At 35.3% G+C, this 14,216-nt stretch overlaps 1 protein-coding gene and 1 long non-coding RNA gene across 4 annotated transcripts in view; one reads left to right on the forward strand and one right to left on the reverse strand.

Annotated features, from left to right (window-relative positions):
* Nucleotides 1–2,330: 2,330 nt before the first annotated feature.
* Nucleotides 2,331–14,216, reverse strand: part of LOC147841277 (uncharacterized) — a 38,273-nt gene continuing 26,387 nt past the window's right edge. Inside the window, exons 2-3 of the long non-coding RNA XR_015503910.1 lie at nucleotides 7,023–7,231; nucleotides 2,331–2,407 (exon numbers count right to left, since the gene is read on the reverse strand). This is a non-coding gene — a long non-coding RNA (uncharacterized LOC147841277). The remainder of the gene's footprint in view (nucleotides 2,408–7,022; nucleotides 7,232–14,216) is intronic.
* The window catches only part of tubgcp2 (tubulin gamma complex component 2), a 36,321-nt gene continuing 29,625 nt past the window's right edge, over nucleotides 7,521–14,216 (forward strand). For 2 of the 3 annotated variants that reach the window (XR_015503312.1, XR_015503313.1), the window contains exons 1-7: nucleotides 7,521–7,623; nucleotides 7,916–8,076; nucleotides 8,155–8,283; nucleotides 10,263–10,439; nucleotides 10,526–10,685; nucleotides 11,798–12,005; nucleotides 13,922–14,121. Coding sequence is in view for 1 of the 3 variants with exons in the window: in NM_200122.1 (NP_956416.1) it covers nucleotides 7,927–8,076; nucleotides 8,155–8,283; nucleotides 10,263–10,439; nucleotides 10,526–10,685; nucleotides 11,798–12,005; nucleotides 13,922–14,121 (1,024 nt within the window). In the remaining 2 variants the exon portion in view is untranslated. 3 annotated transcript variants of the gene reach the window in all.

Consider the following 14,216-nt stretch of genomic DNA (forward strand, 5'->3'; position numbering starts at 1 on the left):
TGGTTATTTTAAGAATGCTACAAAATTCCTTTACATATTAAACAATGAAGATTCTAGTATTTATAAAAAAAAAATTGTGGAATAAACAATGAAGATTAAAAAAATAATAAAATATACAACAATAAAGATTACAGGATTTCTAAAAAAAATGGGGGAAATGGTGTTTAGTGAAAAATAAAAGTGTTCATAAACTGTCATCTAATTTTAATCTCCACTAGTTATCATTAGTGTTGCCTTTTTAGGTCTATCAACCATCTGAAAACCACAAACTGAAATACGCAACCACATAACAAAGGCTTTTATTCCTTCTAAAATTGCCAAATCTCTCATGAAATGGCACAAGAATTGAAACTAAAACAGAATAATATGCTCAGACTGTTGTAAATCTGCAGGCAAGGCTTTGTTAAGCTAGTATTCACTGGCACAAAAAGAACAAGACATTCTGAATAATAATAAGTCCTTGCATTTTAAGAAAGAAAATTAGCAATAATTTGTATTGTAATCTGACATACAAGTCTGAGTGCTGAGGCTGAAGATGGATACAAAACTAGGCTACACAATGTGAAAAAGATAACTACATGTCAAGCAGAGTTAGAGCAGTTCACACAATAAACAGCAGTCAAGAAGGTCATACGAAATTAAATGGATCAGTTTTGCTTTTATTTTCTGTTTTATACACTCACTGGTCATTTTATTAGATACATCTTACTAGTACTGGGTTGAACTGCCTTAATCCTTTGTGGCATGGATTGAACAAGGTACTGGAAAAAATCCTCAGAGAATTTGGTCCATATTGACATGATAGCATCACGCAGTTGCTGCAGATTTATTGGCTGCACATCCTTAATGTAAATCTCCCTGAAAATGATTATTCCACAGCTTATACAGTGCCCTTAATCATAGCAACACTTTCATTTACACTTTCAAGCTTACAGTATGTGGCTTGAGAATTCACACATTATTTCCCGAAGGTTCTGAGTGAAAACGCCACAAAATATTTGTATTAGATTGGTGAGGTTGCATTTGTGTTTGTTTTTCACAAGGTAATACCTTTAGTGGAGAGTCACTTATTGTGTTTATTATCCTGCCAAGCTGAGCTCTGTACTTGTGTTAGCAGACGAACATTGATGTGACTAATCTTCCAGCCTGAAATATCTGTGTTCCCAGGAATAATACCAGGGTGCAAAGTGAGGAGTGAATGAGCTTGGATGGGAGGCCGAAATGGAGAAATAGAGACACCTACATCTTCTTATTATCACTTCAGGGTTTTCTGCGGAGATAACTCCCTTTGTTCAGATGTGAGACTTTCCCCAGAATCAATACAGTGAATGATGGAACTGACAGTTTTGAGGCTCTGATGGTCGTGTTGAAATTGGAGGGTCAAATTGAACATTAGTTTCTTGGTTAGATTTGCCTTTTCTGGAATGTCTTGTTTTGTGGCAGTTTTTTAAATGAAATGATATGTCACTGACATTTCTGAAGTCTGAAGTCTCTTACAAAAAAAGAAACATCAAATTCTTTTTTCTATTTTTCACCCATGCATGAATAAACATAATTGCAACTAGCCCTAATGTCCATGTATTATTGAACATTGTTTTTAACACAGCAAAAAAAAATAGTCTTCATAATCTGATTCCCTCATCCATCTTTCTTTCCTCACAACATTTATACTACAATATTTAAAAACTCTGCAGCGTCATCGACTTTAGCTTAAGAATTTTAAGGGCTAGCATTGCACCAGACCCCCTTAAGTGGTTTTGTTGGAAAGTGTAGAAGCTATATTTTATGCACATATGCATTACTTTGGTTTTTATTCTACCGTACAAAAGTTATTTACACTTAAATTCACAGTATTTTGGATACCCGAGCTAGGTATTTCACATTGGTTCATTTTCATATTTTTCATATGACACATGTACAAGTTCTAGCTCAAATGAAAGCTCTTGCTGGTATTCAAACAGTTCTAGCATTATTTTTACTGAATTATATTCACATATCAAACAGTTGCCGAATGAATCACTTGTTTCCATGGCACAGAAGTGAAGACAATACATTTATGATCAATAAGCAGCCCCAGATAGCATAGACAGCTGTCATCTCTTACCTTATGCTGTGTGCTTCAGGGCCATTTCTCTGGTTTTCAGGTGATGTGCATATGCAATCCTTTTATATGTCTGACGTGGTGCAAACACAGTGAATCATGTTTGATCAAACAAAAGAATAGCGAAATATGAAAACGATGATCGATCCCTGTGGCTTGTATAGAACCTCTCCTTAGTTGGCATACAATAACTTTTGCATAGATTATGGTAGATACATTTTTCTTTTTTCCTATGATTACAGACATGTGCAGGAACCACCAAAATTAATTACAGCACATTAGACCTCACAGAACCTAAAAGGTACACTTTCAAATTTGAGTTTATAAAAAAAAAAAAATACAAAAAGCGCCTCTTTTTTAGGTGTTTATTATAACACAGACAACATATAAAGTTATTTTAAACACTTTCAATAGTGTTTTATGAACATTCAAAGGGTTTTCTTAAAAATTATACCAATTTTTTGCATTTACACCTCTGCATGTAGATTTGGGAAGCTTTTAAATTTGGGTAGGCAAAATCCCACGGAAATCCCACAATAGCAGCAGAGTTTAACTGGTTAAATCTGAAACCACTCTATAAACCAATGGTTGCCAACCTTTTTATCACCACGGTCAATGTTTGTCAATTTTACAACGTACCGGTGTGGGTGGGGGGCATGCGCTAGTTGCACTATCGCGGTCTGATTATGTTTCAATCAAGGTTTATATGCATTAAATACATAACATCTGTGCCAAGCATCTAAACTGACGAACATATTAACAATAATACAATTGTATAGCCGAATTAAATGTATGCATTGGCATGTTACAGCCCTAATGAGTATGATTATGTGAAACTCCGTACTTACTTAGCGATGCACGCACACATATATGCACAGTCCTCTGCTGACTTGGACTCTATAATACCTGTTTTATAACTTTAAACTATCAACAACCACCACTGAGCTATATTCTAGCGAGCGTTCTTCCCGGTGGATTTTGGCATAGTCCATTTCATGTGAGATGGCAGGGGTGAGTGGAAGAAACCAAGTCGCGGGGGGGAATATTTTCTACAGAAATAATTTAAGATTTCTTATGTGGCCCGGTACCGATTGTTCCACGGCCCGGTGGTTGGGGACCACTGCTATAAACTATAGGGTTCGTCTTGAAATTATAAATAATAGGAACTGTGAAATACAAACTGCCAGGTAGCAAAGAATTCTGCCCCCGATTTTGCATAAAGCTGGCACAGCAGGCATTCATTCGGCACTGGAATACAGCATCTGGGCCAAACATGGCCCTGGGTTTGCCAGAGGTGGCACTGACTTCAAGGCTGCACATAAGACTTGGGCCAGATCAAATGTAGTATTTGGCCCAGATGTTAAAAAATTATATGTGGGCCATGTAAGTTGGGCCTAGACCCACTTTTAAAATGGATTTTAACTATTTTTTAGTAAAGAAAAAAATCTGCCAATTGGGTCGCTTCCAAAGAAAGCACAGCCATAAAGAGAAATGCTTCATGGCTTTCAATCAAATTCATTGCAGTCATGGTACACCAACATATCTGGCCCTGTTACAGATACTTGTAGAGACCTGGCCCAGATATGGTCTGAGACCTGGCCCAGATATGGTCCGTGTTTGGCCTTTGTATGGAGGGCAGACTTAGTCCAATCATGTAATTCACTGCGGCATGTTGGCCAAGCAAAAAATGATTGTGTGGGCCAGATAAATTTTGCTATGTGAGGTGTGAGATATAAGAAATAAAGTCAGAATGGAGTATATGCACAGCTAGTGTTTTCCAGCCAATGATGACCTTCCGATGAAAGCTTTATGTGACTATTTTCAACTTCATAAGGTTTATTTTACAGCATCGATAATGTAACGTAATTCAAATATAATCAGTTAAATAGACTTAAGCATCCATTTGGTTGTTAAAGTGTATAAAGACTGTTTAAATGCAGACGCTGTCATTAGCAGCAGGCTACTGCAAAAACTCCATTGAAAATACTGAGGTAAAGTAAATTGTCATGTTTTAAAGATATGGCGAGGGAAAATATAATTTAATGTGGTGCTTCCTGTTTGGTCTGAGACCCACTTTATCACATCTCAGCCAGACAGTGAAGATTGCTGTTGTTTTTGTTTGTTTGTTTTTTTTGTAACATGTTTGTTTAAAGTTATAAAAATAAGTAAATAAGCCAATAAAAAAAATGGAGGTAAGGAAAAAAAAGAAAGTCTCTGGAAAGGCCAGCCTGATCTCATGAGAAAAAGTTAGTATTTTTTGTTTTGGCAGTTTAGTGGCTAATTCGTACGAAATTGTACGATTTTAAAAAGGAGGTGTGGTACCTAACCCCACCCCTAAACCCAACCGTCATTGTGGGATGACGTACTAAATTGCACGAATTCGATTGTACGAATTCATACAAATCAGCCACTAAAGCAAAAAGTTACGAATTGCGAGATTGTATTGGAAAGGCACATAAAACTCTAATTATATATTTTCCACATCACAGCACATTCCTATAATATAGACATATCATTTGAAAGAAGAACATTAAAACAAAACAAAAGGAAAAAAATAACAACAAAAATAACAAACAAACAATAGCCCATTCCCTGTAAGCCTCCGACAACCCTCCTCCTCCTCCAAAAAAAAAAAAAAACCTAATTGACACACAAAACCATTTCTCTTACATGTGAGGGCAGGTGATCTATAAAAGGAGACCATATATTTTGAAAACTCTGTATGTTATATCGTAATTCGACAGCTTATCAATTAGAAATGATCAGACCGGAGGTTTTGAATATCAGAAAATAGACTTTATTCTCCATTATAAAGCCGAGAAAGAGCAGAGCAGACCTCATAGCATTCTCCTCCTCTTTCTCCTACTCTTTCTAAAGTCTCTCCTGCTCCTTCTAAAGTCTCTGTGTTTTCCACAATCTTTAAACAGGTTATTTTCCACACCCCTAGGTGTCTTGTTTTAACTTTTAACCATTTTAGGATAGATTTTTACTCTAGGTGGTCCTGCTATTCTTGGCTCTCAGCCAGCTTGCTATGGTCAGCGAGATGTCACAGGTCTATGTCATGTCAGCAACTGTTTTGAAACCAAAGTTCTCTCTCCAGAGATGCAACTTATGGAAAAGGACTAAGTGTTTGCATACATTGTCATGATAGGATAATCACTTGATAATATGTTACTCACTCTAGCTTCTGACACATATAGCTTCATACAAGTATTTAACATATATGATCAGTGCTTTACATATTCAGTTATTCTACACAATCAGTCACTTCAGCATAGCCTTCTCTTAGTGTTGCTCCTTTGCAGGCATACTCATTTTACACAGTATTCACACGCTGGCATGTTTGCTGCAAACACTACATAATTTTGACAAGAGAAAAATTAACTGCTTTACACTTAGAAAATACATCACAAAGAGAAAATAAAATCTTCTTCAGTTATTATTAAGTACAACTACAAGCCTCTCATGGGGCAAAACTGCAAAAATCTCTCTGTATTAGCTAGCCCAGGTGCGTCTAATTTGGATTGGAACTAAACTTTTCTGGACAGGACCAAGTATGGGCACCCCTGGTTTAGATGCATGTCACTGATGAGAAGAGGATGGATATTTACTGTATGATGACCGAAATGGCTTTAAACACCCAGCAGGCACAAGACGTCAACATGCTGTCAGATTGAAATTGTACCCTAATGTCGTGAAAATGCTGCATTTTGTTTGGAAATAAAAATTAGGTTTACATCAGAACTCAATGTCAGCCCGATGTCAATGTCCAACATCCAACCTAAAATCAACCAAATATAAACGTCTACTGATGTTGCAGCTTGATGTTGTCAACATTACCACTATGGTATCTATCAGACATTGAATTTTGGTTGCCATAACTGATGAATAATTGTCAGTGTTTGGTTTAAGATGATTGGATTTTGGTCACATTCTAGCAACCTAAAATCAACCAAATATCAATGTCATTTGATGTCATTATTAGACATGAAAATAATGTTTTCCTTAGATGCGGGCTAGACATTGAATTTTGGTCACCTGACATCACAACCTAAATCTAACCTAATAATAACGTCTTATGACATTGTGTGCCTGCTGGGCAATAACTAAATGCACTACAGAATGTTACGTTTACACACATACACAAATTACATGGAAATGCATCAACTTTTAACAGCATAATACTCACTACTCACTACTCATGAGTACTTTTAAAAGGGCTACTTTTTACTCCTTCTTTGAGTAATATTTATAACAGGTACTTTTACTCTACTCACACTACATTTTTAGGCAAGTAATGGTACTTTTACTTAAGTATGCTTTTTCAGTACTCTTTTTACCACTGGACTGGAATGTTTTTTTTAACTTGATCTTCAAAATTGTGCTTACAATTTAACTATTTACAATTTTTTGTGATTACAACACAGCGAGGATGGGATAACAATTTACCAGAAGCCCTGGGGCTGGCTAACTGAAATAAAAATTCTGTGTGCATATACCCCATTACGGGATACAGTTCCATTTTACATTGAGCAGTTGTATATAATATAATCCTATGTATTTTAGATACTTTTATATTTTATGTTCTATAATGTACATTGCATCTTTTAGACATGATGAAGGCAATATTCTACTACTACTACTACTACAACTTATAATAGGCTAATAATAATAATAATAATAATAATAATAATAATATAAAAAAATAATAAATAAATAAAGGGTGACATGGTGGCTCAGTGGTAAGAAGAACTGTTACCTCACTGTGCTTGATCGAGCCCCGGCGGCTGGGTCAGCTGGCATTTCTGTGTGGAGTTTGCATGTTCTTCCCGTATTGGCCTGGGTTTCCTCCGGGTGCTCTTGTTTCCCTGCCTCTGTGTGACTGAGTGTGTATGGATGTTTGCCAGTCGTGGGTTGTAGCTGGAAGGACATCCGCTGTGTAAAACATATGCTGGATAAGTTGGCAGTTCATTCCGCTGTGGCTACCCCTGTTGAATAAAGGGACTAAACCCAAGCAATATGAATGAATGAATGAATGAATGAATGAATGAATGAATGAACAAATAAATAAATAAATAAAAAACCGGAACAATAATACTGATGCAAATACAAAATTTAACCCAAAGCATTCTATAAATAAAGAGTTTATTTGCAAAAACAGAACCAGTTTAAGCTATTTTAGGATATCATGTTATTACGTAGAGTAGAGTACAGTTGTGAAAAATGTTCAAATTTCTGAACTTTTAAAAATATCTCTGTACATGTCTAAAATGAATTTTGAAAATTAACTATTAAATTTTTATATTAATATTCTGTATTTCAAAAGGAATAGCTTTTGTTGTATTTTAAGCGTGTGACGATTACAAGAAGTGACCTTTATTTTGAAACACGGAGTCTTTTGGCGCATTTTTAGAAACTCGTAGTTTCTGACTTCCTGTTATTGTGTCGTTGTCAGTTTCGCCACTCTTCAACAACAGATGCTTTACATTTTCATCCAGACGAAATAATACGGTTTTCACAAGGTAAAAGCTTAAAGGGCAGTGTTTTTGTACTTAACGTAAATAAAACCGTCTTTGTTTCGGGAACATATACACATGCGAATAAGCTGCAGTGGTCAACGCTAGCTGTAAATACATAAGAATAAATAAAAAGATTTGTTGTCACTTAACGTTAACATCATGCAAAATAAACGTTTATATTTGACGTCCATATGTCAGCAGTTATTGTAATTACTATGTAGTGTTTGTGTAACGTTACTCATTCATTCATAGAGCTTATCTCTTATCTCAATGCTTTCTCTCTCTCTGATTTCAGCTTCTGATATCATGAGTGAATTCAGGATTCATCATGATGTTAATGAACTCCTCGGGCTCCTTAATGTCCGAGGGGGAGATGGTGCAGAGGTTTATATTGATTTACTGCAGAAGAACAGGACTGGATATGTGACCACTACAGTTTCTGCACACAGCGCTAAGGTAAACAGACAGATCATGTGCTTTATTTATTGTCAGTCCATTTCTGAGTGCACTGAAACTATTTACATTGCCTTATAGGTCAAAATGGCAGAACACTCCAAAACACCTGAAGACTTCCTGAGGAAATATGATGAACTGAAGTCAAAGAATGCTCGCAACCTTGATCCACTGGTGTATCTGCTCTCCAAACTCACTGAAGATAAAGAGGTGCAGTACCAGATTTGGTTTGCAGCCTAGAGTCCTTGTTTCATTCAGTGCCTCACAAACAAAACTCACATAGGGATAACAACAAATGGATATAAAGAAATAAAACTTAAACATAGAAAACACTCACAAAAAATACATAAATAATCACTTCAAGTGTCCAGCCCAACTGAAATAAGTGTTTAAAACAATCTATAAAATGTAGAATATACAAGTCACAGAAACACCTCTGCTTTAGTCTATACAGTATTTAAATGTCTGATGGCTGCTGGTATGAAACTATTTTTTCAGTAAGGACTCATTTATATTGTGGGAAAGTCAGTTTTATATTCACACAATCAGACTTCCTCTTTAATAAAATCATTTGAAAAAAGTGTCATTCACAAATTGTGAAATTAAATTAGCAGTTGATGACTATTTAAGTACTTCATTGTTCTGAGTCAATTAAATAGTGGTGATGTCGTTTTGAAGTCATACTTGCATGTGATTTCAGACCAAATATTGAAAGTAGCATTGTAAACGATATAGGGAGCTTGTCACAAGTTGTCACTGAACGAATGTTGGATATAAAATTCGCTTTACTTCAGTCACATTTATTACATCAAAATTGTTTAAAATGTGATAATGTAAAATTGTGCGTGTTAAAATGTGTATTGTGTGTTAAAAGTAAAAGTTTTCTATGTGAACATACTTTACCATGTAATTTATTCTTTAGATTCAAAGATGAATTTTTAACATCATAACTCCATGTTTCGGTGTCACATGGGGCTTTTGAAATTATTCCAGTTCTAAATCATTTCTTAATTTGATTGTGAAACAATTCTCATCATTATCAGTGTTTTCCCAGAGAGGGGTTGCGGCTTTAAGGTCATCCACTGCGTAAAAACGTGCTGGATAAGTTGGCAGTTCATTCCGCTGTGGCGACCACGGATTAATAAAGGGACTAAGCTGAAAGAAAACGAATGAATGAACGAATGGATGATACAGCTTCATATTTTTGTGGCAACTGTAAAAAAACACATTTCAAAAGTTTTATTAAAAGTTTTTTTTTTCTTTTAAAAATGTTCATTCATCATGAAAAATAAATCAAACTTTTATTCATCAACACAATTAATCAAATTTGACATTATTAATTATATAAAGCATTCAAATATGACAATATTAACAAATCCTAATGTTTCCGTACTTGACTTGATATTTGTTGAATTCCATAATAGGTCACATAATACCACTCAAAGCTCAATAGAGGAAAGAATACACTCACTGAGTTTTAACAATTTCAAAAACAATTGTGTATTATGCTAAAATGGGTTGTTCTGACTTTAACATGACTATTTATTTTTAAGTATTCCAATTAAAATTTATTTGAATATTTTTTCCAGTAATAATTGTTTGATTTTACTGTATTAATCCCAAAGGAAAATTGGTTTGTCCAAGTGGCACACGTCACATAAAATACTATTTTAAACATAACATAATGTAAACAAATTAAAAAGTATCAGTTTCAAATATAAATAAATGTAATAAATATTTAATATTTAAAAGAGTAACAAACTGATGAAAAACATATACTGTAAGTCAACTTCATTGTAATTTTTATTGTTTGAAGTTTCAAATACTTAATAATAACAATAATGATTAATATTAGAGTGATTTCTGAAGGATGATGTGACTCTGAAGACTGGAGTTAGGAAGCTGAAAATTCATCATTAAAATCACTGGAATAAATGATTAAATTAAACGATAAACTACATTTGAACATTTATTTTATAGTGCAATAACATTTCACAATTTTACAATTTGTACTGTATTTTTGATTAAATAAATGCAGCCTTGGTGTGCAGGATAAGCTTATTTTAAAACATTTAAAAACCCCAATGACCCCAAACTTTTGACCGGCAGTGTACTTGTGTGAGTGTACACTTAAGTAAAAAAAAAAAAAAACTAAAAAATGATAACCCACTACTGTTTCTGTTTATCAGACTTTAAAGTTCCTGCAGCAGAATTCCAAGGAGAGATCAGAAATGTCTGCCAATGCAGCATCCAGCACCACTGCATCATATAGCATTCCTGCAACCAGCAGCAAAATGTCCATGCAAGAACTGGAGGAATTGCGCAAAAAGCTGGGAAATGTCACAGCCAGTTCCAATGTACCACAGGTAGTGTGAGGAGCTATAAGGTTGACTACTATCCTCTATTAATTCTGAATATTACATCAGTTTATGACATTTCATTTTGTTTCCAGTCTTCTGAGGTCATCCGTAAAATGCTGAGAGACCGTCATAACAAGAAGAACCCCACTCAGCCCAACCCTGTGTTTCCAAACTGGGTGTATGACCGGCCTTCTCTGATTGGGGATTTCATCACTAGCCCCACCCCTGTCGGAGATCCTGTTGTGGCTATTGGTACGTGACAAGACTTTCCAAAATCAGAGCCCTGGATATATAGAAAAATGCTACAAAAGTAAATAAAGTTATTCACTTTGATGATAGATTAAACAATATGGGCACTTTTGATTTCACCTATACTTTAACGGTGAAATCTGTAGTTGTTTTAATGATTCAGAATACATTCTTTTTTCATTAGCCTAACCAATAGCTTGTGATAATGTTTTGTATTCACATGTTTTTAATTCACCCCACAGAGGTAAATGCCAACAAACAAGGAACCGTCGAATCTAGAATGTTCTGAAAATAAATGCGGTCAAATTAATGCGGTAATTAATTAAAAGACCTTTTCAGGGCTAAAAAGACATTTATGTGAAGCCTATCTGGGGTTTGTTCTTCACATGTGGATTACTCATTTAGTTGGATGTATTTATTTACAATTTGACATGATCCAGGATAGCTTCGTTCTTCCAAATTCATTTGGTAGCTCAATCCTGGACGGTAACAGCAGTATTTTCATATAAATAAGATTACTTGCATAATAAACTTTTATGTAATCTACACTAAAAATAAAGGTGTAACTGTCACTGTCACTTCTCCCCAAGGGGCTCAGAGAACATATATTAGTGACTATGTAAGCCTAAGCTAATTTGAAGATGCATGAAAGTTTAAAGCCTGCAGCTCACAACAAATGTAGAAAGTTATTGCGTATCGGATGTAACAAACCGTTAATTACTAATTTTGTGTAGTTTTGGATAATGGATACTTTGAAGGGCCCTTTGGAATTAAAGATTAAAAGGGGACAACTGATAGACACTTTGGGTTTCCATAAATCTTTTGCATAAGGAAGTTTTTGCACTAATTTCTTCATAGCTGTCACTCTGGAGGGTAAATCCTTCAAAGGTAGTAGGGCATAGGGATGAGTACTTTTGATTTTCACAGTGCATATCTGGTCATCATTAACTAATTAAAATCGCCTTGAAAAAGGATATATATTTTTTTGTATTAAATGACATTTGTCTCTGAAACAACTTCTTGAAGAAGAAAAAATTGTTGGACAGCATGTGTTTTTTTTTTTTTTGATTGGATTTGATTTTTCCTTTTGATGACATTAAGTCTTTTAATTACAGGCACAATGCCGCTGGCTGCACAGGAACAAGCTCTGGTTGAGGATCTGCTGTATGTTCTGATCGGTGTGGATGGGAGAGACATCACAGCTCAGCCAGTGCTTGGCAGACAGAGCCGATCGTTCATTGTGGATCCTTCTCTCGATTTGTCCGTCAAAGAGCTGGTCAACAGGATATTACCAGTCGCATCTTGTTACTCCACCATCACCCGGTTGGTGAACTATATTGCCTTTATGTTAACCTGGTTCACATTACAGTCAGAATTTAAAAACCTTTTCACTCTCTAGCTAATATTGATAATGAGTAAAAATGTACTATCCCGAAAATTCTCAAATGATCAATATCTTCATTCAAAACTGAAATATGTAACTTTGTTTTCTTAAAAATCCAATTCGAGTGAATACATCATCTTCGAAATTTTCTTTTTGTATTGTCCTGAATCACTATAGTGAATATAAATTAGTGCTTATATTCAAACTATATTAGAGAGTCAGGTCAGTCCCTGCTGTGGAGTACCTGACTGCATATCCAAAAGTTAAAGAAATAACTCTGGCGACTTCTGCAAGAAGCATGCCATTTTATTAGCTTATTAAAGTGCCAATAGTAACATGCTGTAGCATAAAAAATATTTATAAATAAATTTGATTCTTAAACTTGGTGGCGCAGTGGGTAGCGATGTCACCTCACAGCAAGAAGGTCACTCGTTCGAGCCTCGTCTGGGTCAGTTCGCATTTCTGTGTGGAGTTTGCATGTTCTCCTCGTGTTCGCGTGGGTTTCCTACGGGTGCTGTGGTTTTCCCCCACAGTCCAAAGACATGTGGTATAGGTGAATAAGCTAAATTGACCGTAGTTTATGTGTGTAAATTCAGTGAGTCTGGTTGTTTCCCAGTGTTATATTGCGGCTGGAAGGGCATCCGCTGCATAAAACATGCTGAATAAGTTGGAGGTTCATTCCGCTGTGGCAACCCCGGATGAAAAAAGGGACTATGTCATAAAGAAAATGAAGGAAAAAATAAATTATTGCTTTTAAATTAATTTAATTGAAATAAAAAAAATGCTGGTGTAAGAAATGTTTGTAAATAAAATACAAGTAATTGAAATTACTGTAAAGTTAATACAAAAATACATTAAAACTTAAAAAGCATTATACAGAGTTTATATGATATTTAAATGATCAAAGCAGAAAAACTACAGAGAACTGAATAAAGGATTGCATGCTGTGTTAGAGGCATTTTCGGGGGTATATCAGGGTTAGTTCACCCAAAAACTAAAATTCTGTTATTAATTACTCATGCTCATGTCATTCCAATTCCCTCAGACCTTCATTTATATAAAAAACCCAAAACAAATTAAGGTATTTTAGATAAAGATTGAGAGCTCCTTCATCCTCCATATACAGCCATGGTCCAGAGATGTTAAAAGAACCAAAAATTATGTCAAAACATTCCATGTGACTTCAGTGGTTCAACTGTAATCATATATAGGTCCAAGGTCACTTTGGTGTGTCCAGAAAATGTCTAAAAATACCTTTGTTCAGGGTGCATGTTTAAAATGGGCAATATGATGGTTGATATATTGCACTTCCTGTTGTAAACGTGCAACGTGATGACCTGACACAGGAGAGAACTATATAGTCAGACAGAGTCATGTTTAAAAAAATGTTTGTCACACAGAAGTGTTTATAGTTGTGATTACAGTCGATCCAGCTAAGTAATAAGGATTGTTTTTGGACAGTGTTTGATATTTTCTAGAATCTTAACATGTTTGGACCATTGCTGTGTATGGAGAATGAGGGAGCTCTCAGATTTCATCTAAAATATCTTAATTTGTGTTTTTTAAGATGAATGATGGAGGTTTCCTGGGTTTGAAATGAAACAAGGGTAGGTAATTTGTAGCAGAATATAAATTTTTGGGTGAACTACCCCTTCAACCAAAGTGTTATCTTCCACAGACGATTTTCAGACACAGTTGGCAGGTTTGCCAGGTGTTCATTTCAAACCCTGTTTGCCATATTGAATCAGTTCTGTTAATAATGTCAGGCAGGTTTATTGGCCCTGTATAGTCTGTCATTTATGATCAAATTTCGCATGGGTTTCTCAAACATTTTATATGTATAATCCATTTCCAGTTTCACCGAGGAGAAGTCGTCATTTGAGTATGGTCAGGTGAATCACGCTCTGACTGCAGCCATGAGGACTCTGATGAAAGAATATCTGATCCTGGTGACGCAGCTGGAGCATCTGCACAGACAGGGCACGCTTTCCCTGCAGAAGCTCTGGTTCTACATACAGCCCACCATGCGCACCATGGAAATCCTGGCCTCCATTGGTAAAGATATCAGCATATGTAGTCACTGTTACTTTTAAAATAGCATTTTGAATTTGCTGATAAGAAGAAATGGTTTACAAATTTACGAAACTTGT

This window comes from Danio rerio, chromosome 12 (genome assembly GCF_052040795.2).
Source record: "Danio rerio strain M-AB ecotype USA chromosome 12, GRCz13ab, whole genome shotgun sequence".
Lineage (NCBI taxonomy): Eukaryota > Metazoa > Chordata > Actinopteri > Cypriniformes > Danionidae > Danio > Danio rerio.